The 25,163-nt window shown below is 52.2% G+C and overlaps 8 protein-coding genes across 8 annotated transcripts; 3 read left to right on the forward strand and 5 right to left on the reverse strand.

Moving 5' to 3' along the window:
* Positions 1 to 188: 188 nt before the first annotated feature.
* B0H65DRAFT_7757 (major facilitator superfamily domain-containing protein) lies at positions 189 to 2,887 on the reverse strand. The gene is made up of 4 exons (XM_062831398.1): positions 1,965 to 2,887; positions 1,570 to 1,898; positions 1,449 to 1,506; positions 189 to 1,397 (listed from the first exon to the last, which is right to left on the reverse strand). Exons 1-4 carry the CDS (start codon positions 2,592 to 2,594, stop codon positions 315 to 317), a joined length of 2,100 nt encoding a protein of 699 aa, XP_062685673.1. The 5' UTR covers positions 2,595 to 2,887; the 3' UTR covers positions 189 to 314.
* Positions 2,888 to 4,095: 1,208 nt separating this feature from the next.
* On the reverse strand, positions 4,096 to 5,484 carry B0H65DRAFT_7764 (uncharacterized protein). The gene is made up of 2 exons (XM_062831399.1): positions 4,945 to 5,484; positions 4,096 to 4,874 (listed from the first exon to the last, which is right to left on the reverse strand). Exons 1-2 carry the CDS (start codon positions 5,360 to 5,362, stop codon positions 4,291 to 4,293), a joined length of 1,002 nt encoding a protein of 333 aa, XP_062685674.1. The 5' UTR covers positions 5,363 to 5,484; the 3' UTR covers positions 4,096 to 4,290.
* A 531-nt stretch (positions 5,485 to 6,015) lies between these two features.
* Positions 6,016 to 7,641, reverse strand: B0H65DRAFT_447922 (uncharacterized protein). The gene is made up of 2 exons (XM_062825879.1): positions 7,407 to 7,641; positions 6,016 to 7,294 (listed from the first exon to the last, which is right to left on the reverse strand). The coding sequence occupies exons 1-2, from the start codon at positions 7,456 to 7,458 to the stop codon at positions 6,237 to 6,239; spliced, it is 1,110 nt and encodes a 369-aa protein (XP_062685675.1). The 5' UTR covers positions 7,459 to 7,641; the 3' UTR covers positions 6,016 to 6,236.
* A 342-nt stretch (positions 7,642 to 7,983) lies between these two features.
* Positions 7,984 to 9,254, forward strand: B0H65DRAFT_562207 (FRG1-like family-domain-containing protein; the record flags this gene model as incomplete). The annotated part of the gene is made up of 2 exons (XM_062830194.1): positions 7,984 to 8,417; positions 8,512 to 9,254. 2 exons carry the CDS (start codon positions 7,984 to 7,986, stop codon positions 8,948 to 8,950), a joined length of 873 nt encoding a protein of 290 aa, XP_062685676.1. The 3' UTR covers positions 8,951 to 9,254.
* B0H65DRAFT_7807 (uncharacterized protein) lies at positions 9,255 to 11,748 on the reverse strand. Its single transcript, XM_062831409.1, has 3 exons — positions 11,440 to 11,748; positions 11,218 to 11,374; positions 9,255 to 11,153 (listed from the first exon to the last, which is right to left on the reverse strand). The coding sequence occupies exons 1-3, from the start codon at positions 11,493 to 11,495 to the stop codon at positions 9,495 to 9,497; spliced, it is 1,872 nt and encodes a 623-aa protein (XP_062685677.1). The 5' UTR covers positions 11,496 to 11,748; the 3' UTR covers positions 9,255 to 9,494.
* Positions 11,749 to 14,976: 3,228 nt separating this feature from the next.
* On the forward strand, positions 14,977 to 16,968 carry B0H65DRAFT_447926 (uncharacterized protein). Its single transcript, XM_062825880.1, has 2 exons — positions 14,977 to 16,433; positions 16,495 to 16,968. The coding sequence occupies exon 1, from the start codon at positions 15,997 to 15,999 to the stop codon at positions 16,336 to 16,338; it is 342 nt and encodes a 113-aa protein (XP_062685678.1). The 5' UTR covers positions 14,977 to 15,996; the 3' UTR covers positions 16,339 to 16,433; positions 16,495 to 16,968.
* A 676-nt stretch (positions 16,969 to 17,644) lies between these two features.
* Positions 17,645 to 21,971, reverse strand: B0H65DRAFT_7860 (uncharacterized protein). Its single transcript, XM_062831413.1, has 3 exons — positions 18,608 to 21,971; positions 18,223 to 18,549; positions 17,645 to 18,162 (listed from the first exon to the last, which is right to left on the reverse strand). The coding sequence occupies exons 1-3, from the start codon at positions 21,565 to 21,567 to the stop codon at positions 18,042 to 18,044; spliced, it is 3,408 nt and encodes a 1,135-aa protein (XP_062685679.1). The 5' UTR covers positions 21,568 to 21,971; the 3' UTR covers positions 17,645 to 18,041.
* A 728-nt stretch (positions 21,972 to 22,699) lies between these two features.
* Positions 22,700 to 24,747, forward strand: B0H65DRAFT_7868 (putative serine dehydratase domain-containing protein). The gene is made up of 4 exons (XM_062831417.1): positions 22,700 to 23,114; positions 23,184 to 23,923; positions 23,985 to 24,085; positions 24,155 to 24,747. The coding sequence occupies exons 1-4, from the start codon at positions 22,896 to 22,898 to the stop codon at positions 24,607 to 24,609; spliced, it is 1,515 nt and encodes a 504-aa protein (XP_062685680.1). The 5' UTR covers positions 22,700 to 22,895; the 3' UTR covers positions 24,610 to 24,747.
* Positions 24,748 to 25,163: the final 416 nt, after the last annotated feature.

Below are 25,163 nucleotides of genomic sequence, written 5' to 3' on the forward strand. Positions count from 1 at the left end.
AAATACAGCGAGGAATGCATTCTCAGTTCTGAAAATGCCTGGATCGAGATTTCGCTGGATTAATTGATTCTAAATCCAGGTTGCCAGGTGACATGAGCCTGTCCAAGCAGGTTCTCAAGCTGACCTCTTGATAGAATATTTCTTGAAATTCTTGGGCAAATATGTCGACCTATGCCCTAACCTAAACCATATGATGCTCCTTTGAGCCTAACTATTCCTCCGAAATTCTGCAGATGAACCACGTCACAATATCCCTTACTTCTGGACCTGGGCCCCTTTTGCTTTTCCTCCTCCCGACTTCATTTGCTTGTACCTCACCTCTGGTCGAAAAGTTCAGTGCTGCCAGTGCCTGACTCCTCGTTGATCTTTATGGGTTTCTTCACCGATCTGAACTCGATGAAGCACGCAATAAGAGTTGCGAGCACTCCTAGCGGAATGGGGACGATGAGCACCGTCTGGATCGCCTTGTTGTAAACCTGAATCATGGCGGGCAGTTGCTCCGCCGGTATCAGGTCGCGGAACGCCGTCGCACCCGCCTCGATCACCTGCTTGATGTCGATTCCCGGGAGCAAGCTGGCGTCGGATGCCTTGAGCAGCTGGTGCTGAAAGACACTGTTCCCCACCGACACGAAGATAGCGCCTCCAAGCGATTGAGCAGCGGATACGGCCGCAGTTCCCAACGCCACGTCCTCTTCGCTAAGTACCGTCTGTATCGCTGTGAAGCATTGCTGAATCGACATGCCAAAGCCAGCGCTCGTTAGAATTTCATAGCCTACCCATTGGGCTGTTGTTGTGTCGGGCTTCAACAGGGTCAGTAATCCGAGGCCAACGGTGCCAATAGCGGAACCGATTACCGCTGGAGGGGTTGCATAACCAGTTTTGGACACGATGCCTCCTGCAATCAGTGAAAAAACCGACTGGGCTACAAAGAACGGGACCATATGCACGCCTGAGCGCATGGCAGTCTCATTTTTGATGGCCTGGAACCAGATCGGGAGGAAGAAGGTCATGTTGATCAGGATCGCGTATATCATGAAGGCCGTGCCGCATGATGCCGCCACCGTACGCTGCTTGATGATGCGAGGGGGAATCAACGCCGCATCCCCTTTAGCCCATTGCCAAACGATGAATATGATGGCAGTAATACCACAACCGGCTAAAAGCCAAATGATGAGTGGGTGGTTCCAGGAAAAGCCTCGAGCCGTATGTTCAAGCGCCAGGAAGAGCATGATGAAAGCGCCTAGGATGAGGATATTGCCCACAATGTCCAAGTCCTTAAACCTGTCCAGGAATGTTCGGGTGTTGCGATTGCCTTTCTTGGGGTTGAAGAACAGAATCAAGCAGATGATGGTTACGCCGCCAAGCGGTAGGTTGATATAGAAGCACCATCTCCACGTCTTTTCAGATGATTAGAATAGCTTTTATGCAGGAGGTTAAGGGAGACTTACCACAAGGTCCGTGAAGACACCACCTAGGAGAGGACCAACCGAAGCCCCGACACCAAACCTGAAGATGGTCAGCATATGTGGTCTTGTCCAGAAACAAAGGCAGTCTGAACTATACACTCACATCAAACCGACCACAGCCGTGAAGACGGGACGCTTCTGCAGCGGAACAGCCATAGTCACAATAATGAAGCTGCCGATGAGAATACCAGCGCTGCCGAAACCCGCAATGGCCCGCCCAACAATCAGGGTTGTGGAGTCTGGCGCCAGTCCGCAGAGGAGGGAGCCAAGTTCGAACAAAATCATGGCTGTGAGGTATGACCATTTGACCGAATACAGCATGAAAATGCGTCCAAAGACCGGCTGAAAAGCACATGATGTGAGCATGTATGCCGAACCATACCAGCCTATATCTGATGTTGAATGAAATTGCTTTGTGATATATGGCGTGGCCTGTTCGAGTGGTGTTAGCTTAGATGCCGGGTCATTCATCTCACTCGTCAGTTCCGGATCACCTACCGTCGATATAATAGTACGGTCAATCGATAAAAGCAGCATGCCGAGCATAAGGCCCGCCATGAGCAAGACAAGACGCAAGCCTGTGACATACTCTATGGTTGGCTCTCTCTCGCCGTTTACGGGCGGGTTCTCATCGAGTGTCATGGGCTCAAACGTGCGCCGCGTGCTATCCGCTACTTGGCGTTGCACATCCTCGGAGCCATGTTGGCTTGCGGAGAGTCTGGCCTTGATGCTTTCCGTCATCGGATACCTTTGGTCTCCAACCGGCGTAACTTGGAGTCTGGGGCTGGAGTTCCTGCGGCCAAGTGACGATGTCGAAGAATTCAGGGGCGGAAATGGGTCCCTTGATGGTCCAGCCCGGAAGTATGGGTTTTCGTCGTCGTAAGTTGGTGTCATGGGGTCAAAGGATACTGAGCGTGATGGTCGTCGAGCGTGGTGCTTCCTTGCGGTTCCTCCACGATTCTGGCTTCTTTGCCTGGATAGTATTGTAGTCCCCAAAGCTGGGCTGCTGGCTTCGCCGTCAAAGGTGAGTGAGGTTGAAAGAGGAAGAGGTTGGTGGGTGAGTTCGGAGGGGGAGGCTTTATTTCCTAACGCCTCCAGGAAGACATCCTCGGTTTTCGGTCCCTCCATAGCGGGTGGTGAGTTCGAGTTGATTCACATAGGAATCGGATGATGGGACGGTGAATAAGATCGATAATAGGTAAGATAGTGATGGAGATCATAAGTAGGTAACTTGAATCGCTTCTTTTGTCCAAAAGAGCCGTAAACGATAAGTCTGCGTTGAGGTTGTTTCAGTTGAGGTCGGATGACAGGAGTTTGCTCGACGCGGCTTCCTCGAGCGAGTTTCGTTTGCTAAAAACTCACTCATGCTTCACGAGTGAGCCTAGGTCGCGCTTTCCTGATCTGGGTATCGACCTTGATGGGTAACCCCTTGCGTATTAAACCCGGTTCACGTGAACATCGTGTGATCCGATAATTCGATTCGTAAATGGAAGGCGCGGGTTGAGGACTGTGATGAGATGGGCAATGGAAGAACTGGTCCTCGATCTGCTGGGTACTGTCACCATCACCTCACTCTAATGATTTGGAATTGTCAGTGAGACTGAGTCACTCTTCCCGACAAGCCTTTTCGGTATCACCCGCATAGATTCTAGGTGAACGTCAAAGCACGCCAGCACTCGAGGCCTGGGCTGGATGTGATTCGAGCCAACAATTTTCAGTTCTGAACTCCATCCACGCCGGCTCGTTGCTCACCGTGATGCCGGGATGGCCTGTGACACTCTCAAGTAAAAGATCGAGATGGACAAGTATGCCGGTTGCCGTGTCGTTGTTGCTACCGAGTGCCTGCCATGATTCGACACTGGCATCCCCTTCTCATGGTGTAACTTGCGGGTGGTTACCCTTTACCCGTGTCGACGGTTTCAAGCACACAAAACATCTTATAATTTTCCATCAGTGACTTGGCGGGACAAAGAGCTAGTGGACAGTTGCTCAGGAGAGACACGTCTTGGGAGGTGTACTCTTCTATTGAGGCTCTGCCAGTTACCTTGTGGATTCGGAGTATATAAGAAGGAGTAACCAGGCAACGCGGTAAGACGGGGAGGCTCTGAGCATGTTGCGCACACGTTGCATGGAGTACCTAGAGGTACACGGCCTTTTGTGATGTTCTTTGATTTTCCCTCAGATGACTTCCCTCAGACGACCATAGAATAGGTCAAGAGCATTTCGGGCGTATGTATGAACGAACACTGAATCGACAATGTCTCGTAAGTTGCCAGTGGACTTCATCGGATATTCGATGTCATATTTTGAAATTAAGTATTTACAGGTTTGTGTTGTGACTCGCGGTCATTTTTTGCCTTCCCCCGTCTCATGTCCTCTAGACTCTATGTCCACTCATACCCAAAGCATTACATATCGCATTATCCAACGTTAGCGGTCTCATACCTGATTTAAGGCATGATCCTGTTTTTCGGCGTGATTCGTGCCCCTTCTTCATTACTCGTCGCCAAACGTATCCGTTAATAGGCAGGGCTATCCAAAATTCCCCACAGTGAGGCGTACAGCTGCCTTTTGAGGGACTGCCTCATCATGGGAGGCTAGCTGTTCAGATAGGGATGAACCCGCTCGGGGATCATCCATCGCCGTGGAATATTTTCCAAGGTGTATGGTGAACACCTCAAGGGCTTCCTCGTGACAGCGAAACTGTGATCCGACATATCAAGTGCCTACCAGCAATTGTTGCGCCGTCCCGAAGAATCAGGGCCAAGGGTCAGCGGAATGACCAACGGCTTTTTCCTCATCCGAAAGAAAATCAGCCATCCCTTTACCGGCTCCAACGGTCCTCCATGTCAGGGGTGTCCCTATAATCCCGGTCATCCACCTCGAACTCGTCACGCCCCATGAGCCTGATATCTTCATCCTTGTTCTTCTTTCCAAAAAGACCCTTCTTCTTGCTCTTGCCAAGGAGGTTGTAGCCCTTTCCACGGCCCATGACGCTGCCAACGCCAATGCGTCTCAGCTTCCTGTTCATCAGGCAGGTACCGCACGACACGAGCAGGACGAAACCGACAATGGCGGGAATACCAATGTACAGGGCTGCGCCTTCAGGCAGCTCGTTCTTGTGCTCGTGGAAGCGGCGGGTGCGGACGATGGTAACAGTCGGACCTTTGACCCAGTGGACGCGGTTGTCGTTGTGGTTCTTGGCGCCGAAACCAATGGTGAGGTTGAGCGCATGCTGCTTCTTGTACTTCTTGGGACCGAAGAGATTCTTCTTCACCTGCCACTCGTAGTAGCCCCAGCCGGAGGATATGTAGTCGGTGGCGAAAGCCCGGTCAGTGCCCTGTTGGTCGTAGAAGGCGACGATCTTGATGGAGGTGTTGTGTCCAAAATACTCGGGGTCCCAAGTAACTGTTAGGCAGAGACTGTCAGCTTTAGTCTGATAATTGGGGAATTCAGGACAAGGGAGGAAGTCACATACTGTGCTGATCGGTGTTGATGGAGATGTTCTGCCTATGAGAAGGCTCGCAGAAAGGCGCATAGGGGCCATCTTTGTTGTGGCACTGCTCGAAGGCGCCGCTACCGGTCTTCTCGAATGGTGGTAGCTCGTCATCTATGATGTCTTCGTCGTCGGCTGTGGGAACTGGGGCAGCAGAGATCACGGTCGGTGTACCGTCGATGGTGGTGAGCACGGGAGTAACGGTTATGGGCCTGCCCCTATCGTTGACAGTGGTCCAGACTGCTGTCAGGGCAGTGATATCAGGCGCAGCGGCGGTGGCCGTAGAGGAAGCGGTGATGGAAGACTCGGTACTCTCAAAAACGCCCGCCGGCATGGCCGAACTCGTGCCCAAGAGCAAGAGCCATGTGGCGGCGGAGAGAGTGGGAATAGTCGCGAACATTGTGCGGAAACGTGGGCTGTGGTCCGTACCAAGTCGTCGTTTTCCGCGATTGGATGTATGGGTGGGTGGGGGACCAGTCGACTATGGGATGGAAGAGAGATGGGAGAAGAGAAAGAGAATCCAGGTCAGAAGAGGATGAACTGCGCCAATTGATCCGATCCGAGCGAGTCAGTGGAGGCGGATATGGAGCGGTAGGCCGGTACCTCTAGGAGCTAACTGAAGACAGCGGACACGCCAACAGGTGGATGACAAGGGACCGTTTCGGCTTCAGGGGAAGAAGGAGTGATGGGGAGAATTTAACGGATCGGACAGTCCATCAGCGGGTTTGTCCTTCCAACCATTGTAGACCTAAACACGGGAGAACGGCAGACTTGTCGGAGGTCACGGAGGTATTTTCAACTTTTTGGCGGACGGGCTCGGGCCTTTCGTTCAGGGGTTTGCGTCCGCTTGGTCCGGGTTGCCGGCCTGGCAAGTACCTGGATGTCCCGTCCCGGCACATGCAGGTTCAACACTACCACCTACTGGAGCTTCGCGAATTCGCGCTAAAAGCGGTGGACAATGCCTCCTGCCATGACGCTGTCGCGCGTCGCCCGCATGAACTTGACATGAACGAATCAATGCCAAGAATTCCTCGACTTTTCCATCGACAGGGGGTCGTGAAGACAATCAGGGGGCACCAACAGGGGTTGTAAACACGACAAGCTCCGAGTCCTTTCTCACTTGCCTACCTCTACACCATCTCTCTACACTACACGTTAGAATACGGCATATTTATACACGCCGAACATGTTTTCGATACAAATGCCTTCGTTCAACTATCAAAAACAATTTTAACCCTCCTCAAGTCCTTCTACAAGATCCCGAGTCACCACCTTCAAGAAACGGTGTTCTTGGCAACAATGCCCCTCGCAAACTCTCCAAAGGTAATGTGTTGCTCCATATCAACCTCATCACCCAAGTTAGGCTGAGTGAACACCGCAAGCGTGTTGCGCGCAATCCTCCCGGCGCTCATCTCAGCCCGCGCACCCCGTACAAAGTGCGGCACCGCCTTGAACTTGCCGCCCGTGATGCGCTCCAGAGCCTCGCCCGTCTGAAAGGCGATGCAATCGCGGGGAATCTTGACCTGTACCGTCTGGCCCGTGCGGGACTTGATGTAGAGGCCGGCCTTCGGGTCCGGAGATGTAGGGAGCTCACCCAGAGGGGGTAGCGAGCCATTTGCCGATGGGTTGACAACCGGGGGCGTGGCCGCCTCGTCAACGAACATGGCGGAGGTCAGGCCGGTGAGACAACCGTGGTCAAGATGGGTGGCGCACCAGTCGTCCTCGTCGCCCTCCTCCTTGCTATCCTCCTTGTTGGCATCCGTCGCGGTGGCATCTTCGGGGAAGTAGTGCAGGAGACGGGCCTTGGTGGTAGTCGAGGTCTTGACGACACCCTCTAGATAGCCGGCAGGGTAACCAGCGATTTGCTTCTCGGCAAATCTGTCGCAGGCTCGCGCAACAAGGACCGCAACGTCGATGATCAAGCGGCAGAGATCCTCAAAGGTAGGCTTGAATCCAGGCAGGGTGCTCTCCTCGGGCCACATGTTGGGCGACAGGTACTCGGGGAAGTTATCGGGGTTGAACTCCTCCGTCGGCTTGGCGCAAGACAACGAAGGGTCAACGTAAAAGGCGCAGTTGGCATAGTAGGAACCCTTCAGATTATCGACCTGGCCATTTTTCAACGTCTCCTTGCCGAGCGACCAGCCGGTCAGATACTTTGCCGTTTCGTTCTCGAGCCGATCAAGTTCAGACTTGGGAAGGTTCCCGAGATACGAGGAGTATGATAGCAATCGATGGCGCAGCTCAGCGAACTCGGCAGGGACGTCCTTAACCACTAGGATGCCCAGCGAGTCAGGGCCGAACGCCTCCTCGAGTGCCTCCAGGGAGACAGTTCCTGTCAAGATGGCATGTTAGTGGGGAGTTTTTTTAGTTTCTCATCGAGGTTGACCTGAAGACCGAGTGGCTGGCTTATAAGTGGTAACGCGCTTGTGTGACGGGTAATTTACCGTTCTTCAAATCATTCAAAGATACCGTAACGGCCTGTGCAATGGGAGCCATTTTGATGGTAGTGGTTGAAAGATGAACTGCTGAGCAAGACGTCCAAATCCACGAATCGATCAAGACAGACCGTCACCAAGAGTACCAAAAGTCAGAGTTATATTGCCTCGTGTAAAATTTTCCAATTTTATTGAACGACTTGCGTATCGTCTGACCTTATAAGAACAAGATCCAACGGCCGACGCTAACCCGTGCCAAGCCAAAGCCTTACGGACCTGCTTGACAAGGCAAGTGGGCCCGGCCGATAGATAGAGCGTGAGGGGGGCTCCGCCCGACCGGCTCCAGCGGGCATTCCCACTGCCGCACCCCGAAGCGGGGTTTGCCCAGCAAGCACGATGGCGGCGGTTCGGCCGCCAGGGGCCATTGGGTTTCTTATCGATAAGAATTCGATCTATCGACTTGGTGTCCATCATCGTCGGTCGGTCACGTCACACACGCGCTCGCTTGAACAACAACTTCGAACTTTTGGTCCAGCTTTCACTAGGTACACATCCCACAATACAACCCAATGCAGCAGCAGCAAAGATGGTAAAACCACTTACCTTCAAAGGTGACAAAAAAGCCAAAAAGAGAAAACGCCCAACAACCGAAACGAACGATGACGATGACGCTCCCGAACGGCAAGAAAAGCAATTAAATGCAACCACCAGCAGCTCCAAAACCACCACCACCGCCGCCGCCGCCGTCGCTCCCAATGAAGTAGAAGGCGAAGAACACGACGACAGCTGGGTATCCGCCGACGCGCCCTCCGACGTATCCGGTCCGATCATGTTCGTCCTGCCGACCGAGCCTCCTTCCGCTCTCGCCTGCGACGCCACGGGCAAGGTGTTCACTTTGCCCATCGAGAACATTTTGGACGGCAACCCGGCGACGGCGGAACCGCATGATGTGAGGATGGTGTGGTTGGCGCATAAGATTGTAGGAACGGAGAATTATAGATTTAAGGGGCAATCTAAAAAGTAAGTTTTACTTACAGCTTCCCCTTCCCCTTCCCCCGCCAAAACCCGATCCTCACCAACAATTGCTAATCAACTCCCCTCCCTTACTTACTAGGTATCTAAGCTGCGACAAAATCGGCCTCTTCAGCGCCTCCTCCGACGCCATCACCCCCCTCGAGTCCTTCTCCATAATCCCGACCTTCGACACACCAGGAACCTTTCAGATCCAAACCCTGCGCGAGACTTTCCTAACGGTACGGGCATCAAAGTCATCAAAAGCCAACGCCGCGCCCGAGGTGCGCGGTGACGCGACGGAGATTTCGTTCGACACGACGCTGCGGATCCGGATGCAGGCGCGCTTCAAGCCGCGGATCAAGGCGTCCAAGGAGGAGAAGGCGCGGGAGAAGATCAGCCGGCGTGAGCTGGAGGAGGCGGTGGGAAGGAGGCTGGAGGAGGATGAGGTGAAAAGACTAAAAAGGGCGAGGAGGGAGGGTGATTATCATGAGGTGATGCTGAATTTGAAAGTGAAGGGGAAGCATGATAAGTATGGTTAAGGGGGCAGATGTGAAGAGAGGCATGGGTTGCTGGATATGGGAGGGTGGTGCGCATTTTAAACATACGACGGTGAGAGACTTACATGATACCCAAGAAAATGTTTTTTTAGATCCTGAAGAGCTGGTTATGGTTGATCAGATTGGAAGACTGCGTACTATGTATCTTCCACCTACGAGCCTATAGCATCATCCTAACGGTGCAAGTAGAAAAGTGTCATCGAAGTTGCACCATGTTTTCTCGAGAAAGAGGACTAGAAAGCAATAGTAAATCACTACACCGAGTAGTCTTTTTGATCTAACTCGCCTTACACCATTGAACGCCTATAAATCACTTTGCCGCAAACGTCTTTCCTATGCCCTATCCAACCAGGACACTACTAAACCCTTAAGAGATAGAAGAAAAACCCAAATGCCAGCCAGGCAAATGATACCCAAGTAAATTGCCAAAAACAAACGCCGCTATACCATGCCAATAGTATAATGTTGTTACAATAAATATCCAAGACTAGAAAGTGTAGAAAGACAAGACGATGCAAACCTCGACCTAAGATTCGAGGCGCATCCGCTTAGCATCGTGGTTGCTCCCCGAGTCGTTTTCAGGCCCGGTACTTTTCGTCTCGGGACTCTTCCGCTTCAGGGGAGTGGGATCGTCTCTTAGAAACGAGGGTCCGGTTCCGTTAACCGGCGTGGCAAAGTTCAACGGGCTAGGAAGCGTGTTGCTCTCCCCGCTGATGCCGTATCCCCATTCGGGATAGAATCTGCTCGGACTAGGCAGCAGATCACCCAAGAACCGAGATGGGAGGGCGGATACAGGAGTGTCGATGTTCATATTATTGTTGTGTTGAATAGTTGATCGAGGAGCAAAAGGATTAGGTGGCCCTGTGGCACCCGCAGACGGTAAATTAGAGGCGGATGGTGACGGCGGTGGAAGTACAGGGCCGGTCTTCAGCGGTTGTGGAGCGGAGTCCGTTGTGGTCGTAACCCGAGGAGAGCTTGCCGACCCAGCAGCGCTTCCGCTATCCGAGTCGTCCGGAATCTGCACCTTGAGTCGCGGTCGCACTGGTCCACCTCCCACACGCAGGTGTTGGGGCCGGGATGGCGGAGGAAGCGTCGATTGTGAGATTGCAGTCAATGAATTCGTCCTCTGCGCTGACCCTTGGCCATGTGCACTGGAGAGCTGGATAGATGGTGTAGAGGTATTAGGCTTAGACACGTTACCGCCATCGACACACTGCGACCGGTTGTTTGGCGACTCGGACTTGATATCCGGACGGAACGCGGCAAAATGCTGAGACAGAATAGACTTGTTCTCTGGTTCGATTGGCGTAAAAACACTGCCCTGCCCAGGGTTCTTAACCGATGTATTCAGCGCGGGAATCAGCCGGCGTGGTCTCTCCATGGACTCTGGCTTTGGCGGTGCAGGAGGTTGGAGGTTTTGATTAGACATAGGCTGAGGTTGTTGCTGCTGGTGGTGGTGCTGCTGCTGAGGCGGTTGAGCTGGCTGTGGCGGAGGAGGCGACATATTTGCGCTCGGTAGCCGCTGCGGCTGCTGGGGAAGCTGGGCTTGGTGAACTTGAGGAGAGGCAGAATGGCGATGTACTTGTTGCTGCGGGATCTGTGGTTGGAGAAGTTCAGGCGGAGACGTAGAATGGCGATGTGCTGGGTGTGGTGGCGGTTGAGAGACAAAAGTCGGGGGAAGAGGCGACCTCCTCTGGTCCTCGAATTGTTGCATGGGATGAGCAGGTGGCTGAGACGGCTGGAATGGGTACTGGGGATGCAATTGTGTGGGAAGACCATGAGTAGGCGCCATGGTAGCAGGAGGTTGCGGGTTGTAGATGGGAGGTGATGGCACGAAGGCGCTCCTATTCTGAAGTTCCTGGGCAACTCCCGCGGGACCGACTGGCTGCCCGGGTCTCAACCTTCGGATGTCGTTGACGGATGATGGCCGAGCGACGAAGGGCGGTTGGGGAGTATGAGCGCGGCTCATTTGGTGTCCCGGCTGAGGCCCGAACGCGCCGTTTGGTACCGGGGGTGAGTCCGAAAGACTTGTATGCCGGAGGAAGGGATATGAAACCGGCGGATTTGGTTGGTACATGATATGTTGTTCCCCCTGCGAATTGGTCCCATTCTCGTCATCGTCGTCATCGTCGTCGGCGCCGCCATTGAAATCAGAAGGGCCTTTGTGCTCATTGGGTCCTCCGTGCTGCACGGTGTATCATGGTAAGTACTTGGTCTCGAAAGAAGCAATCTTGTTGGGGTCTGCTTACGTAGCTATATCGTTGTAGTATATCGCGAATGTTGCTGGATGAATATTCGTATAGCTTTTTGTTGTTGCCGAAGATAATAACGGCAACGTCGACGGAGCACAGGACGGAAAGCTCATGGGCTTTCTTGAATAACCCCCCCTTACGCTTCAAGAATGTTCTGTATGTTCCGGAGCATCAGTACCAGCTACATGGGAGCATTTTCCACCGGGGTTGGAAGCTTACACGGAGCGATTCCTGTCATCCTTAATGGCCTTGATTTCTATCTTTCTCCTGCCCATCTTGGCGAGGTGTATATGCGAAGCACTGCGATCAGATCGCTCCACGGAATTGGTGTCTTGTGCCAGGTATTAACACGATGGATTCGGCAAAACAGCAAAGTGTAAGTGGTAACAGGCGACGCGATGGGGAGTTGGGTTGTCGTCGGATGTTTGTGATTGACAGCGCCGGGTATGCGGTCCTCGGGTTCGGACGGGAGTGTTTCGATCTGATGTTGCTGTGGAAGCACAATTGGCATATGTATGCAACTGATACTATGTAGAAGCTTGTAGTAATGGCCAAACACAACAAGATTGATGCAGAAGCTGGATGTTGCTGATGGAGGACTCGGGGAGGACGTCTGCTAAAAGAGTGAAGTCGTCAACACCACCGGCAAGGTCAACCTCTTCGTCGGCAGCTGGATATCTTGGATATAAAATATCTAGACATGCAAAAGATGTTTGAAGACGTCGTAGTACTGCAGTACCTTGCGGCGCCGGTCGATGCAGTTGAGGCTGGTTTGATGATTCTAATAATAGATCGTCGACTTCACGTTCACACGCAAGTTAAGTTGGGGGAAAGAGGAAAGACGAGCGACGGGAGTGTGCGAAGGGGAAAGCTCGGGGCCTGGGGGCACCGCTGCACTACCTCCTGCCACACTACCCACTGCCGTAGTGGAGGGTCCGGTCCCTTGGGTGCCGTGGAGTGCGTGGGTGCGAGGGTGCTTACCTAGAGGTACTGCAGCGAAGTGGAAACCACCACCCAGGGGACACCTACAACAACCTAACCGCATCACAACTGAACAAGTTGAAGGGAAAGTCGAGGGGCACACCGGGCACAGGGGACACACACGAGTCAGGTCTTGGCGGACTAGGCTCTCCTTCATCTCTCATCCCCGACAAGGCTCCATTTGTTCTTCTGCCCGTCTGGCACATCCCGCTTGTCTTTGCACCGGAAGTTTGGACGAGAGGAACGTGAAAGCCCGAAACACCCCGCAACTGGTCGATACCCTTCCGTCAACCAGCCGACGCCATCTCGCTTCAGGGACTGTAACAGCCGTGTACAGAAAATGCAGTCCCGCCCGTCCCCTTCCTCTTGCTTATGGAAAATCGAGCCGCATCTACCTAGGTCTGGACTTTCAGGACAACAAAGGACGCCATCGCGACTTCATCAAGGCCGGGGGGAGATAGAAGTATGCAAGGTTGGGTTATAGTACAAAGATCGATAGAGAAGCTGATTGTTTCGTTGCAGATGAAACATAGCTCGTCCCAAACATTCTCTCAAACGGCGAACTCGACTACTAACCACCCACACGTTGATTAGAACATTCCTGCGTTTTACCCTCTCAAAGCGCTTATCATGTGCACAAAACGAGTCTTTCAGCTCCTAACAAAATGCTTGCTCGCTGTCTCTTTCTCGAAAATATTGCGTATAAGTGTCCTACAGATTGGGTCCTTTGTCGGGGTGACTAGGGTCCACGACACGTAGCGAGGGTACTTGGGTACGTGATATTTTGTTGCTCGATGAACTGGCTAACCTCGCTCCGCATTGGAAGTAGATCAAAAAGCCTGCACTAATTTGCCGGAACGATCTAAGATCACCCTTTCAACCACCCCGGCTTCAACCAGTGATAATGAAACGAATGAATTGCTCTACCGGCACTACAACAGCAATGGTAAGATGTGCCTCCTTTCACCTTCTGATCAATTCTCAGCGCGTTAACTAGAACATATGCTTACCTGATCATAGCTTGAGGTTGAAGTCGCTGTCACAGTGTGACGACTGGCGATGCTGGTCATCCAAATGCTCGAATCGGTTCGTCCCAACTCCCCCCGGCCTTCAGTCCGGTACGTACCCTCGTGGACGTCTCCACATGCAGTAAGGTACCTACAGACAGCATGACGGCCCCGGGCCCCGGGATGTCTCGGACTTCGAATATGCTGTACCCACGACGTCCTCCGAGTCGTATGGAAGCTTTTATATCGACAGCTCGGTACCACAGGATTTTTGCATCCATGTCAGTAGTTTTCAAGCTCAACGTTGAAGATCCGTCTCAAGGTTGATCAAAACAGAGGCCTACTCACAAAGAAAGTATTTACGTCTATCTACGTACCCACAGGTTTTGTAATGTCGAGATTTACAACTGCAGAGAGCCGAACTTACAAAACACTCATCTTGAAACAGAAAAAAAAGACAAAAGTTTCTAAGCCCTAAGAGATGCTAGTTGCCGCCGTAAGCCTCCACAGGCATGTTGACGGGATCTACCCATATTACCGGGTTTCATCTAGGAGGAATGCTTGTCATACCTACAACCACTACGTCTTGAGCAGAACTTTTAAATACACAAATAGATATCATCCTCTTGGCTGTCCAGTGACGGTGAATAACTCTCTGTGGTTGCTTATACGGTAGCCTAGTGCTAGTTCAAACTACAGATTTGATCATGGCCCATCATTTCAAGGCATCATCGGCATCTCAAAATTAGGCGCTGTCTTTTCTAGTATATCACAACATTGCATACCTAGTTGGAGGTGGGAACTATTGCCAATGCACGGTACCCGAGACACCGAGAAGAAGACGCAGCGTTTCATCACATGGCATCTAAAAGAGTCTAAAACAGATTGATATGTCAAAGTTAGGATGGTAAGATGTGTCGTAGCAATCTACCAAACTTGGAGAAAGGGGCAAAAACAAGTCGGCCTGGTCAATGGCGGCCGACTGCCAAAGGGCCAGACCTACGATCGTTAAGCCGCATCCGATGACGTCGCGTGATGGCCGTTGTTAATCCCCTTCAAAACATCACGGACTTGGCTCCGTCTGGAGCTTTAAAAAGAAAAAAGAAAAAAAAAAAAAAAAAAAAGGTGGGATATCTGAAATTCTGAACCGTACGGTAATCAAGACAGTCTTGTTCACATCTCCATACCGAAGCAATAGCTCGACGCTTTTTACCTCCTTGATTGACATCCTGCTTTGGCACAACCTCTCAAGTCAGTCTTCTGAACGTTGCTAGAGTCTGGACTCCAACCCAGTCCATTGAAAATTCCCACCAGACAAGCGACGCCTCCTAAGCGAGGTGTTGATCGATCTTCCACTCTCGGGTTGTCGGAACCGGGACCGTGTCATTGTGCAACGATGCAAGGAGACCGCAACGGTTCACGATGTGACGCATGCACATCGCTGCACATCGCTGCACAGAAACCCCCCTCGCACAGGACGAAGTCACCGAACGACACGCCATCTTGCTCCTCTGATTGGTCCGTTGCGTGGGTTGCCCACAGTCGGGCTACAAGCGCCCAAGTGGGCTAAAAGCTCTCATTGGGCAAGCCAAGAATTAGCCCACTATCGGAATCTGACTGGGCCCCGCCAAGATTGATCTATTTTTAGCTATTTTTAGCACAGTGCATCTTGAACGAACGGCGACCGACCGAACGACGACTGCCGCACGGGCTGTATCAATCTTTGATACACTGTCAGCACCCTTCTTTTCCTTACTCCGCAGTGTCACGATCCATCAATCATCCAGTCATCCATCCACCCCAAAGAAGTTTCTTTTTTCTCGCTTATTGCCCGATACAACACCCTCTCTTGTTCCGATACCCGGCATTGGCGTTAGATGACCCTGGATTTTGACTTTTACACCTTCCACATCTGCCTCCTACCAGGATTAAGTTGTCTCCCCCAACTAATTTCAGGAACGTCCATCTTTCCAATATGTAAGAAGGAGGAACAGAATGTTACCTTTCTCCAAATCATCGTCGTCTTGCCCATCAATACCCCCAGTCCAAGCATGCCGTCCAGAAAAAAAGATGGCTAATTCGGGACTCAAAATCCCCAATTTCTGCGCGTCAGCGTTCCATTTCGTTGATCTATACAGCGTCAGTGGATGTTTATCCCGTCCACACAAAACATCATGCGGCTCCTTGAACTTATTCTGGCTTCCATTTCAACGGAACGGCGGCTATGCAAGGTACAAGATCTCATCTTCTTGGAAAGAAAGGAGTCGAATGAATGCACCGCGCCAAAGTTAGAACCAAGAAACGCAGATTGACTTCGATGACACTCGAATATTCGAACTGCCGTACTACTTCCCTTCCCCTAGTTCCGGCATGATCTTCCTCGAGCTCTCCGGCGCCAACTGACTATCCAGGGAGCGAGAGAATTTATGTGTCGCCTGCCCTATATCACACAGAGGATCACCAGGTCGGTGACCATCAGCTTGGTGTTGATCCCACATTACGGGCGTGTTAAAGTGGGACGGAATATCCCATAGACATCTTATTCAGACAACCACCACTCCAGCCCTGCCGTCTGTCTTCCTTCAAAATCTGAAACAGCCGCGCTGGGGGGAAGTCTGGACAATGACTTCATTGGCTACACCAAACCTAACCCGTTACATAGCCAGCATTACTATGCTACCTATGTATCTACCTACGTCAAGTGCTCCCTCAAAAAAAGCAACCGGGGACAAGGGTAGCACATGGCAACCTGCAGTCAAGTTGCCCTTCCACACCATTCATGTAGTTGATGACCATTGGATCATTTTTACTATTGCACCTCTCTCTGTTACTACAAAGATACATCGTCCGTTACCTCGATTTGCTTCAGTCTGAAAGTAGTACATGCTTGTTGGGAAATCTGGAAGCGAGGAGGGAGCCGCTTACATCATACACGTTTTATAACGAGGATGGATACCTTTCTACACAACATCCAAAATACTGGGGACCAATGAAACAGCCGTGTGCTATTTGTGAAGCCACAGTACGTACCGGCGTTGGGAAGGTCCGTTGTCAGTTACCTGCTGCCGAGATTCAATGTTCAACTGAATGGATCTGCGGACCGTCTGTCACACAGCTCATATCCAAGTAAGGTATCCAGCTCTCACCTCTCTCAAGGTGAGAGTAGTTTCTCGGACTTACTTGAAAACTCAAGCAACGCACACATTACATTACATATGTAAGATGGTGAGTAAGATGAAAAGGATCGATATATGCCCAAATACGTGAAGTTGATAGCAAAGCAAAGAAAAGAAAAGCAGTCAAATACACAGGTTCCTCCACAAAGCAACGAAGACTCCAGACGCCGGCCGCTCTGCGCCACTGCTGAAGCCTCAAGCCTCAAAAGCCTCCCGCAATCCCGTTTCCATCAGGGTGGAATCTTGATCAAGCCCATGCATGCCCACTGAATGGTCAGATTAGACGCGGCGTGGCGGCTGATTGTATACATCGATACGCAAAGATAAGTAGATGGGTGGATGGATGGCTCTGCGGTTCAAACTGTGGCTTTCGGTTCGGGCTTCCCTCCTTCCTTCCGTTGAAGTTCCGTGGGGCGTAGGGCGCAGCCAAGCCATGATGGAGGGAGGTATATCGGAACAAGCCGTCAGTGTACACTTGGGGAAGTAAGTGGGTTTCTTCCGGGAGCTTTAGTTGTGGCTCTGTGGCTTATTTCAGTCCTCTCAAGTCCTCCACCCCACGATTGTGTAACCATCTAGCTTATATGTACCTATTCCTCTCTAGAGGCACCTGTGATACATAATTGGATGCCTTATGATGTGACATTAACCGTGGAAGCAACAGTAAGCGAGCTATATCAGGTAGTAAGTACTCTGTAGATGGTTGGTTGGTTGGTTCATGTGTGAGTATTAAACTGTCTTGCATGTTTTGTTTTGATGGGTTTAGAGATGGGTAGGTATCCAACCTCCGGCATCAATGATCTTTGGATTACTATACGCATCAGAAATCACAACTGTCACAATACAAATGCAGATAACATGAACTAAATGCCTCTGAAGCACGTTCTACTACTCCTCAGTTATGGAGACGCCGTGTGTACTGTTAGCGACTAACCGCCCCCTTTCAACCTTCCAAGATACAAAGGCCGCACTGAAAAAAAAAAAAGTCCACGATGCCTGACCTGATTCTGTGAAAATATCCATGACCCATTTTTAAGGCCCCTCCTTTCATCCTAGTTTTTTTTTTTACCTAGGTAGCTTTCCATCCATGTCATTCATGTCTTTCGTCGAGAACTTGTTTTGTTGTTCCTGTTCGCGACCTCAATGCAGACAACCGACGTATATCTCTGCTTGAAAGTGATGTTACCGGGCTATCCACAGCCCTGTAAACGATGATAGTACCCTCGACTGACTAACTAACCGACCCGAAGCAAGACCCTCTTGGTTGGTGATTACCGGCCTCGTCCTAGTTCCCCAAAGACGGGACTAAACCTAAACCTCCCAAGTTGCAACCGTGAACCTAATATAATGGCGCTGAAACGGTCAAGAAGGGACGAGAAGACTGATGCTGATATGATGTAGAATATAAGATGTGATGCGTCGTGATTTCGCCAACCGCAAAAAGCAAAAAGCGTCACTGCCCTTGTCCTTTGGATATACAGAGCGGAGCGCCAACCATGCCAGGCAATATACTGCCTATTTATCACGCCGTATACCTCGCCATGGGGACGAACGTCATATGGGAACCAACCCGTGTGAAAGAAGGCAGCCACCGCGTCTTCTTCAGCTAGCTCCAATTCCAACACCAGAACCAGCGATGACAACACCCATCACAACCCTACTAGCTAGGACTCATGAAACTAGCAGCGACCGGCGCGTTGGGGTTGGGCGAGCCGACACCAGAGGCGCCATCGTCTTGGTTTTGGTCTTTGGTCATCGAGCCGTTGAGCAACGGGCACAGCCTGGAAGGTCGGGGTTAGAGGACTGAAAATCAATGAAAAAAGAGGGTGCGGATAACTCACTTCTTGTTCGTCTTGATGTGGCCCTTAGCCCCACAATTTGCGCATCTGCGTGTAGTTCCGGTGGCCTTCTCGATCGAGGGCTCTAACGACCCGTCGTCGTTATCGAGGGGTAGAGTTCCTCCGCTCTTGAGCCGCTGTTGCAGTTGTTTCTGCCTCTCGCGCTTCATCGTTCTCATCTTATTCTTCATGAGACGATCATGTTCCTTGTCGAGCCTAGAGAGAGATGTCAGTGTGCGGCCCTTCCAAGTACAATGGATAAGGGTGACAAACAGTTCGAGAATAACGGCGTCCCGCTCTTGGTCTCCAGTAAGCTTAACGTTGTAGATACTGCGAATAAAGTCAGTCACTAGTTCCTCTTCAAGTCTTTCAATTGGGGGGTACTTACTCGATCTCGGACTTTTGCTCTTGGCGACGCCTCTTGACGTACTGAGCAATGACAGTAGGATCCCTTACGACCTCTGTCACAGTCCGCGTTTGGCCATTTTCATCCCTTACCTCCCTCGTAATCACGAGCTTCTTCCGGTTGATAGCACTGGTGGCGCTCTGACTGATCTGACTAAAGCCGTCCTGGACCACAGGGGTTTGCGCGAATTGGCTCTCGTGTACGTTGAAACGCTCGTCTTCATCCTCTTGCCCAAGCACATCTTCATCATCGTGTTCTTGGGAGTCCAAGAGACTCTCCCGCTGGCGGTTCCAAATATCGGTGAGAGCCTCAGTGTAGAGTGTGTCTTGATTCTTGACATTGTACATGTGCCCACCGTTCGCTTTGCGCTGTCTCTCAATGGCATCAGCTGATGTAGCCATTGGACCTTGAAGCTGCTCAAGGTAGCCGCCTTTCATGGACGTCCTTAAGAAACTGATGCCTAGTCCCTTGCCCGTTGGGTCGCCGGCGCCATGAACTGCAAGCATAGCTTTGCCATGACTGGCGTCAAGGAATGCCTTGGTAGTCTTCCAAGGTGCCATCTTGTTTGCAAGAGCATCTGGAGAGAGCTCATCGTTCACGTCAATTCCAATGTCATCGTCTTTGAGGGAATCGGTAGCATCGTAGCCACCCTTCTCGATCTCGTGTAAGCCCACTTGCATCGCATCCAACAGACAGACCTCTTCTGGTCTAACAAGAGATCGAATCGCCGGCTCGGCCATTAGCTCTTCGCCTTCAGGCAGCGCCCAATCCTTTGTTTCCTTTCTGAAGCGCAGGAACTCCTTCAACTTTTGACGGTTCTGAGACTCATTGGACTCAGCTACGTGCTTGGTAATATCATGGAGGGTAACATGCTCGCTCTTGCGAAGCAAGCGATACGAGACCATCTTGAGACGGTTCTTGGCGATGTTAGTAACACGCCTGGAATGGGGTCCTGGGACCTCCATGGAGGGCAGGGTTTGGCCGACAACGTAAAGATGATCGATATTTCTGATGTACCAAGTTGAGCCCTTTTGGCCGGTACTGCTACGACCAATCAGGAAGTCTGTATTCTTCGGGTTATGCTTGAAAATAGGGGCGCGGAACATGTGGTTGTGAAGCGTAGGCACGAGCTCGCCAGGGTGGACGTGGCCGAAGATGGCGAAGGGTGAGCGATCTTCTGGCATCAATATACATGTCTCGCCAAGCTCACGCTTCTCAGGTCTGCTATCAGCGCCTTTAGCGCGACGGAAGTAATTGATGATTTTCTGTCCCATGCCAAAGTTGGAGAGAACGGTGGGAATTTCCTCGCAGTACTCGAAAAGGATAGCGGTCGAGTTGTCGTTGAGGGAGAGGTCATGAGTGCTCTTGAATACCTCGCTGACGCGTTTACCCTTGAGAGCCTTACGCTTAATAATGGCAGGCTTGTCAAACCTGATGTGACCATGGAGATCCCTCTTGGGGTGGAGCTGAGGCCGGTGATAACTATGAGGATCACTTGCCGAGAGCTTCACGCGGTAATAAGGCCAAGATAGTCTCTGCGCAGGCAAACTGTGCTCGACAGGAATAGTAGCCAGTGTTGCCCGGACCCTGTTTTGGCTGTTCTCCTTCAACGCGTCGTAGGCAGCGTCAGAGGAGAAGTTGAACCGTTGTGTAAGATCCCGCCCAGCTTTCCCGTTCGCCAAGCGGACCGTCTTATGTTGGGTCTTTCGCCGCTTAGATGACCGTTCAGATTCGACGTCGTCTATCAGCAAGTAAGGGTCGTTCATGTCAAGGATGACACGCTTGCCCAGCTTCGAAGTAACTTGCTCGAACTCGTCCAAGTTTGGAGCCGTGAAGTGAGCAATAGGAGGAAGACCTTTGGGAATCTCGATCTTTCTCCGCTTTGGAGCAGGCTCATCAAGAAACATGGCATCCCAGTCCGCCTCTTCATCACGCTCATCCTTAATGATCATGTTGTCAGGTTTCGGCTGCGGTCCCGGCTCGATGGCGGCCGCAAGACTGTCGCCCAAGAAGATCATCTGTTCCCAGTCCTGACATATCGTGGCTATGTCCTGAAGGGTGTAGCCGCCTATCCTCTCCGAATCCGTTTCGTCGTCCAAGCTGAATACTTCCAGATCGGTCTGCTCCAAAGGCTCCGGTTCTTCGAGACAGAACAGGCCTTTCGCTTCCGCTTCCTTGATCCTCTGCCAAACCGAGCCAGTAGCCGGGCCAGGAATCCGGAACTGCTTTTCCTGATCTGCATCCAACTCCAGGCTGAGTTTTGATGGTATCAAAGGCTTGGGGGCCCTGGGGGGCTTCTTCGAGATCCATGTGGCATTCTTGGGCTTTAATAGTTCGTTCCAATGCAGGATGGCGTTCTCCTCAAAACCGGGGAAGAGTTGCTTAACGGCGTCGATGAAGTTTTCCGCTGGCGGGGGAATGTCGGGATCTTGGTTTGTCGCATCCGGCTCTTCGTCATTGTCGAAGTTGAGGTTTCGGAGGTCTTCAAGGGACTCCCCGGCGGCATCATCCGGACGTTTTTTGGCATCGACATCGTCATGGGCGTCGAGCGGCGGGGGAGAGGATCTCAGACCATCGTGGGCCGTGTCCATGGGCGATGAGGGGTCGCCGCCAAAGAGGTCGTCGTCATCATTAGTGCCGGCGTCGTCGATGAGGCTCGGCAGCTCGCCACTGGTGCCGGAAGTGCTCGGTTCGTCGTTGGGCAAATCGTCCTCGTCGCTCAAGTCGATGTCCTCAAAGTCGATGGCATTGTCTGCCTTGCCTCGTTGATCGATCTCGCCTCCCGACTGGAGGTTCCCCAGCATTTCAGTCAGGCCATCGTTACCGCCCGGGCCGAAGCTGTTGTTGATCCGGCGAATGGCCTCCTCATCGCGGGCCTCCTGCTCCTTCCATCCTTCCTCATTGAGGGCGTTGAAATCAAAGTCGTCGTTATCTGCGGGCATCTTGCTGGGCGGAGAGGCGATGCCGCCTCGGGGCTGTGTGTCGTCGTCTGTCGCGCAGTCGTCCGCCCCTCTCTCTCTTGCTCCCTCCAACGGTTGCGCGGCCGGTTAAGCTGTCAGATCATGATACTGGAGCGGAGAAATCGTCGACAATGCCCGCGGCGGGGGAGCAAACTGAACCAGGCGCGCGTTCGGTGGTGGGGTGTTGGCAACGCCGCGTGCAAGTCGTGGTCGTGGTTGTGGTAGAGTCGAAATGACCGTCGGGTGAGTCGAGGTTGAGGTTGACGTTGAGGTTGCAGCGGTAGTTGCGGAAGTTGCGAAAGTGTCGAGCCTCCCACAAGCACACTGCCACTGCGCGGAGAGCAAGCGAAGTGTCGAATGCTTGAATGCGAACAATCGGCCTGTCGGGGCCACTGCGCGGTAGGTGGCAGTGGCACGCGCTGTCGGCCAAGTGGGTCTGTCGACCGGGGTCCGGCTGGGAGAGCCTAGCGAGCTGGCCTTCAGTGACTGGGGGACGCTAGGTGCAGTAAATGGTCTGTGCACATAGTAACTGGCGAAGTATAATACCGTTTCAACTTCCATAGGGAATCTGGAAGGAACAACACCTCCAAACTTTGCTTGACTGAATCCAGGTTGAATACAGGGAATGGAGAATGGAAGCTTCCCGCCCTGTGTGACAATGAGGTCAAGACGGGCACAGAAGGAATGGGGCTCAGCTGCAACAGACAACCGAGAGGGACATCAAACAATAATCTCTGACAAAAGGAAAATACTTGGAGTGACGCACAGGTCTCGGGGTTCGGGCCAAATGGTCACGATATCACCCACATACCTCTACATAGGTATGGAGGGGGCAGAACACACTTGAACTGATACGAGGAGATGTCATTTTCGGTCTCATCGATTTCTATCTATCCTCTGCGTCTACACTCGCACGCCCATATCATTGCTTCATTCGTTCGGGATGGTTTTGGATTTCACCTTCTGCGAACTAGGAGTGCCATCGTGTACAGCGATTATGGTGGCCTTGATGTGTGCATTTGGAAGGTGTGTTAAACCCACAGCCAAAGTCGTGACTGCCCATGTTATTTGCAAGCCGGTATTGCTAAAATTGATAGCCAAACCTCTTTGATACTCATATGACTAAAATGGAGGATGGATGTAACGAATCAGCAAATATTGTGGGCCACAGAGTCATACATCAGCTTCCAACTTCGTCTGACTATCGACGGGAACCTGCCCGCATCATCACCTTTTCACGATCTCCCGCACCCTTACACCACCAAGTGAAGTTACGAGGGTGAAGATACCTCTACCGCACTTCTCTCATCATGGACACTTCTCTCATCATGGCAGAACTCCTCATGGCAAGGGAGCCGAAGAAAAAGCAAGATGTCCTAAGGGCGATGTTTGTCGGCAAGCAGCTGTCCGAGGTCCCTACACCCAGCGTCGTCCTTGACCTTAAACAGGTCACGGTGAACTGTGAGCGCATGCTGGAAGCGGCCGAAAACCTCGGTTTGCAATGGCGAGCTCATATCAAGACTCACAAGGTAAGAATCAACTATCAACCAGTAAACGACAGAAAAGTACCGTAACTAACAACAATCAATGACATATAGACAACAGAGCTCACCCGCCTCCAAGTAGGCAACGAGCTCATCACTCCAGTCCTGCTAATCGTCTCCACCATCCTCGAAGCCGAGAACATCACCCTCCTCCTCAAAGAGTACCAATCCAAAGACCGCCATGTCAACGTTCTTTTTGCCTTCCCGCTCTTCGCCTCCGCCGTCCCCCGTCTGGCCGCCGTCTCCCAGCAGCTCGGCCCCGATGGCTTGTCGGTTATGATCGATCACGTCGACCAGCTCCCCTACGTCAAGGCCATCCACAGTGCCTCGGGCAGCTACCCTCCTCGCGTGTTCATCAAAATCGACGTCAACTACGGCCGAGCCGGCGTCAAGACCGATTCGCCCGAGTACCCGGCTTTAATCGACGCCCTACTGGCTGCCGAGCAGGAAGGATGGCTGGTGCTGCATGGCGTGTATACCCATGCCGGCCAGAGCTACGGCGCGCGCAGGCTTGGAGATGCTATGTATGCTCTTTCCAATGAGTTCAGGAACGCCCATATTGCTGCCGAGAAGATTCGCGAGAAGAGCCCGGACCACGCTGCGCTGGTGCTGTCGGTGGGCGCGACGCCGACGGCGACGACGATTCAGAGCCCTTGGTTTATGGAGGAGTGTGATGTGCCCAGGGGAAACCCGAGTGGAAGCATGAGGCCGAGGCCGTTTGAGGAGGATCTTACGGAGTTGTGGGGCAGGTGGCAGAAGGAGGGATATATTCTTGAGGTTCATGCTGGTGTTTAGTAAGTTGTTCCCTATACCGTTTTCTCTATATGTGGCTCCATTGTGCTAACATATCTACAGCCCGACCCTCGATCTCCAACAGGTAGCAACTCACGCACGACACACCGGCCTCCTTTCTGAACAAGATATCGGCATCAGCGTAGTCGCCGAAGTCGCCTCTGGTACGCAAAAATCCCCTCGTTGGTTTCCGTAAAACTGTAGCAGGACAGCTAACATTCTGTCCCAAACAGTCTACCCAACCCGTGGCCAAAATTCCACCCCTGAAGCCCTCATCAACGCCGGCTCCCTGGCCCTCGGCCGCGAGCCCGTAGGTCTAGACAAGAAAACGGGCTACAACGAGGAAACCGCCAAGCCCTACACTGGCTGGGGCGCCCTGATGCCTTGGGGCGTTCTAGCAGGGACGGAAGAAAAGGACAGGAGCGGCAAGATTCTCGGCGAGAGGTTCCCTGATGACTTCAGGGGTTGGCAGGTCGGCAAGATCAGCCAGGAGCACGGCATCTTGACTTGGGTAGGGGATGAGGGGAAGAAGGCACCCGAATTGAAGGTGGGTGATAGGGTGAGGGTGTGGCCGAACCATGCTTGCATCATGGGGGCGGGTTTTGAGTACTATCTGATTGTGGACTCGAGGTACCCGGGGCAGGAGGATGAAGTTAGGGATGTTTGGTGTAGATGGAATGGGTGGTGATTACGAACGGGGTAGAGATTAAAGGGCTTCGGGAGCGAGGGATGGAGGGATCATAACCACTCAACTTCAGCATGCTAATTTCTGATTTGGTCTCACGCATGCAAAGGCAAAATTTCACTATTCTGTGAATGCTTCGTTAATATGCAACGAGGCGAGTTTGTGTCTCCTGGCAGTCCTTGGAATATAGTTGTTCCACGTAAACAAAAACGGGGTTGGCGTGGCAACCACTATGGGCCGCCGTTTCCCCTGCAGCTTTGGCGTATCCGCGCTGTAGTCCAGGGCACCTACTGTACCACCTACAGCTTCCACTTCTGCTGTCAACTGTCCCGTCAGGGGCAACTTCCGAGCACCGGCGCGTTCAACCACACTTGCAACCTACCTACTCGTCGGTTAGGTGGGAACGCTTGCAGCCAGCCAACCAACTCTCCTCGTCCCTCTGAGAGTCGGCTTTTTTACTTGTATCTTTCAAGCCGTGTATCTTTCAAGCTTTGGAAGGAATCCCTCAACCAAAATGTAACCAAACCATATGCAAAGACATTCATTTGATACGTCTC

This window comes from Neurospora tetraspora, assembly GCF_033439725.1.
Source record: "Neurospora tetraspora strain CBS 560.94 chromosome Unknown B0H65scaffold_1, whole genome shotgun sequence".
In the NCBI taxonomy this organism is placed as follows: Eukaryota; Fungi; Ascomycota; class Sordariomycetes; order Sordariales; family Sordariaceae; genus Neurospora; species Neurospora tetraspora.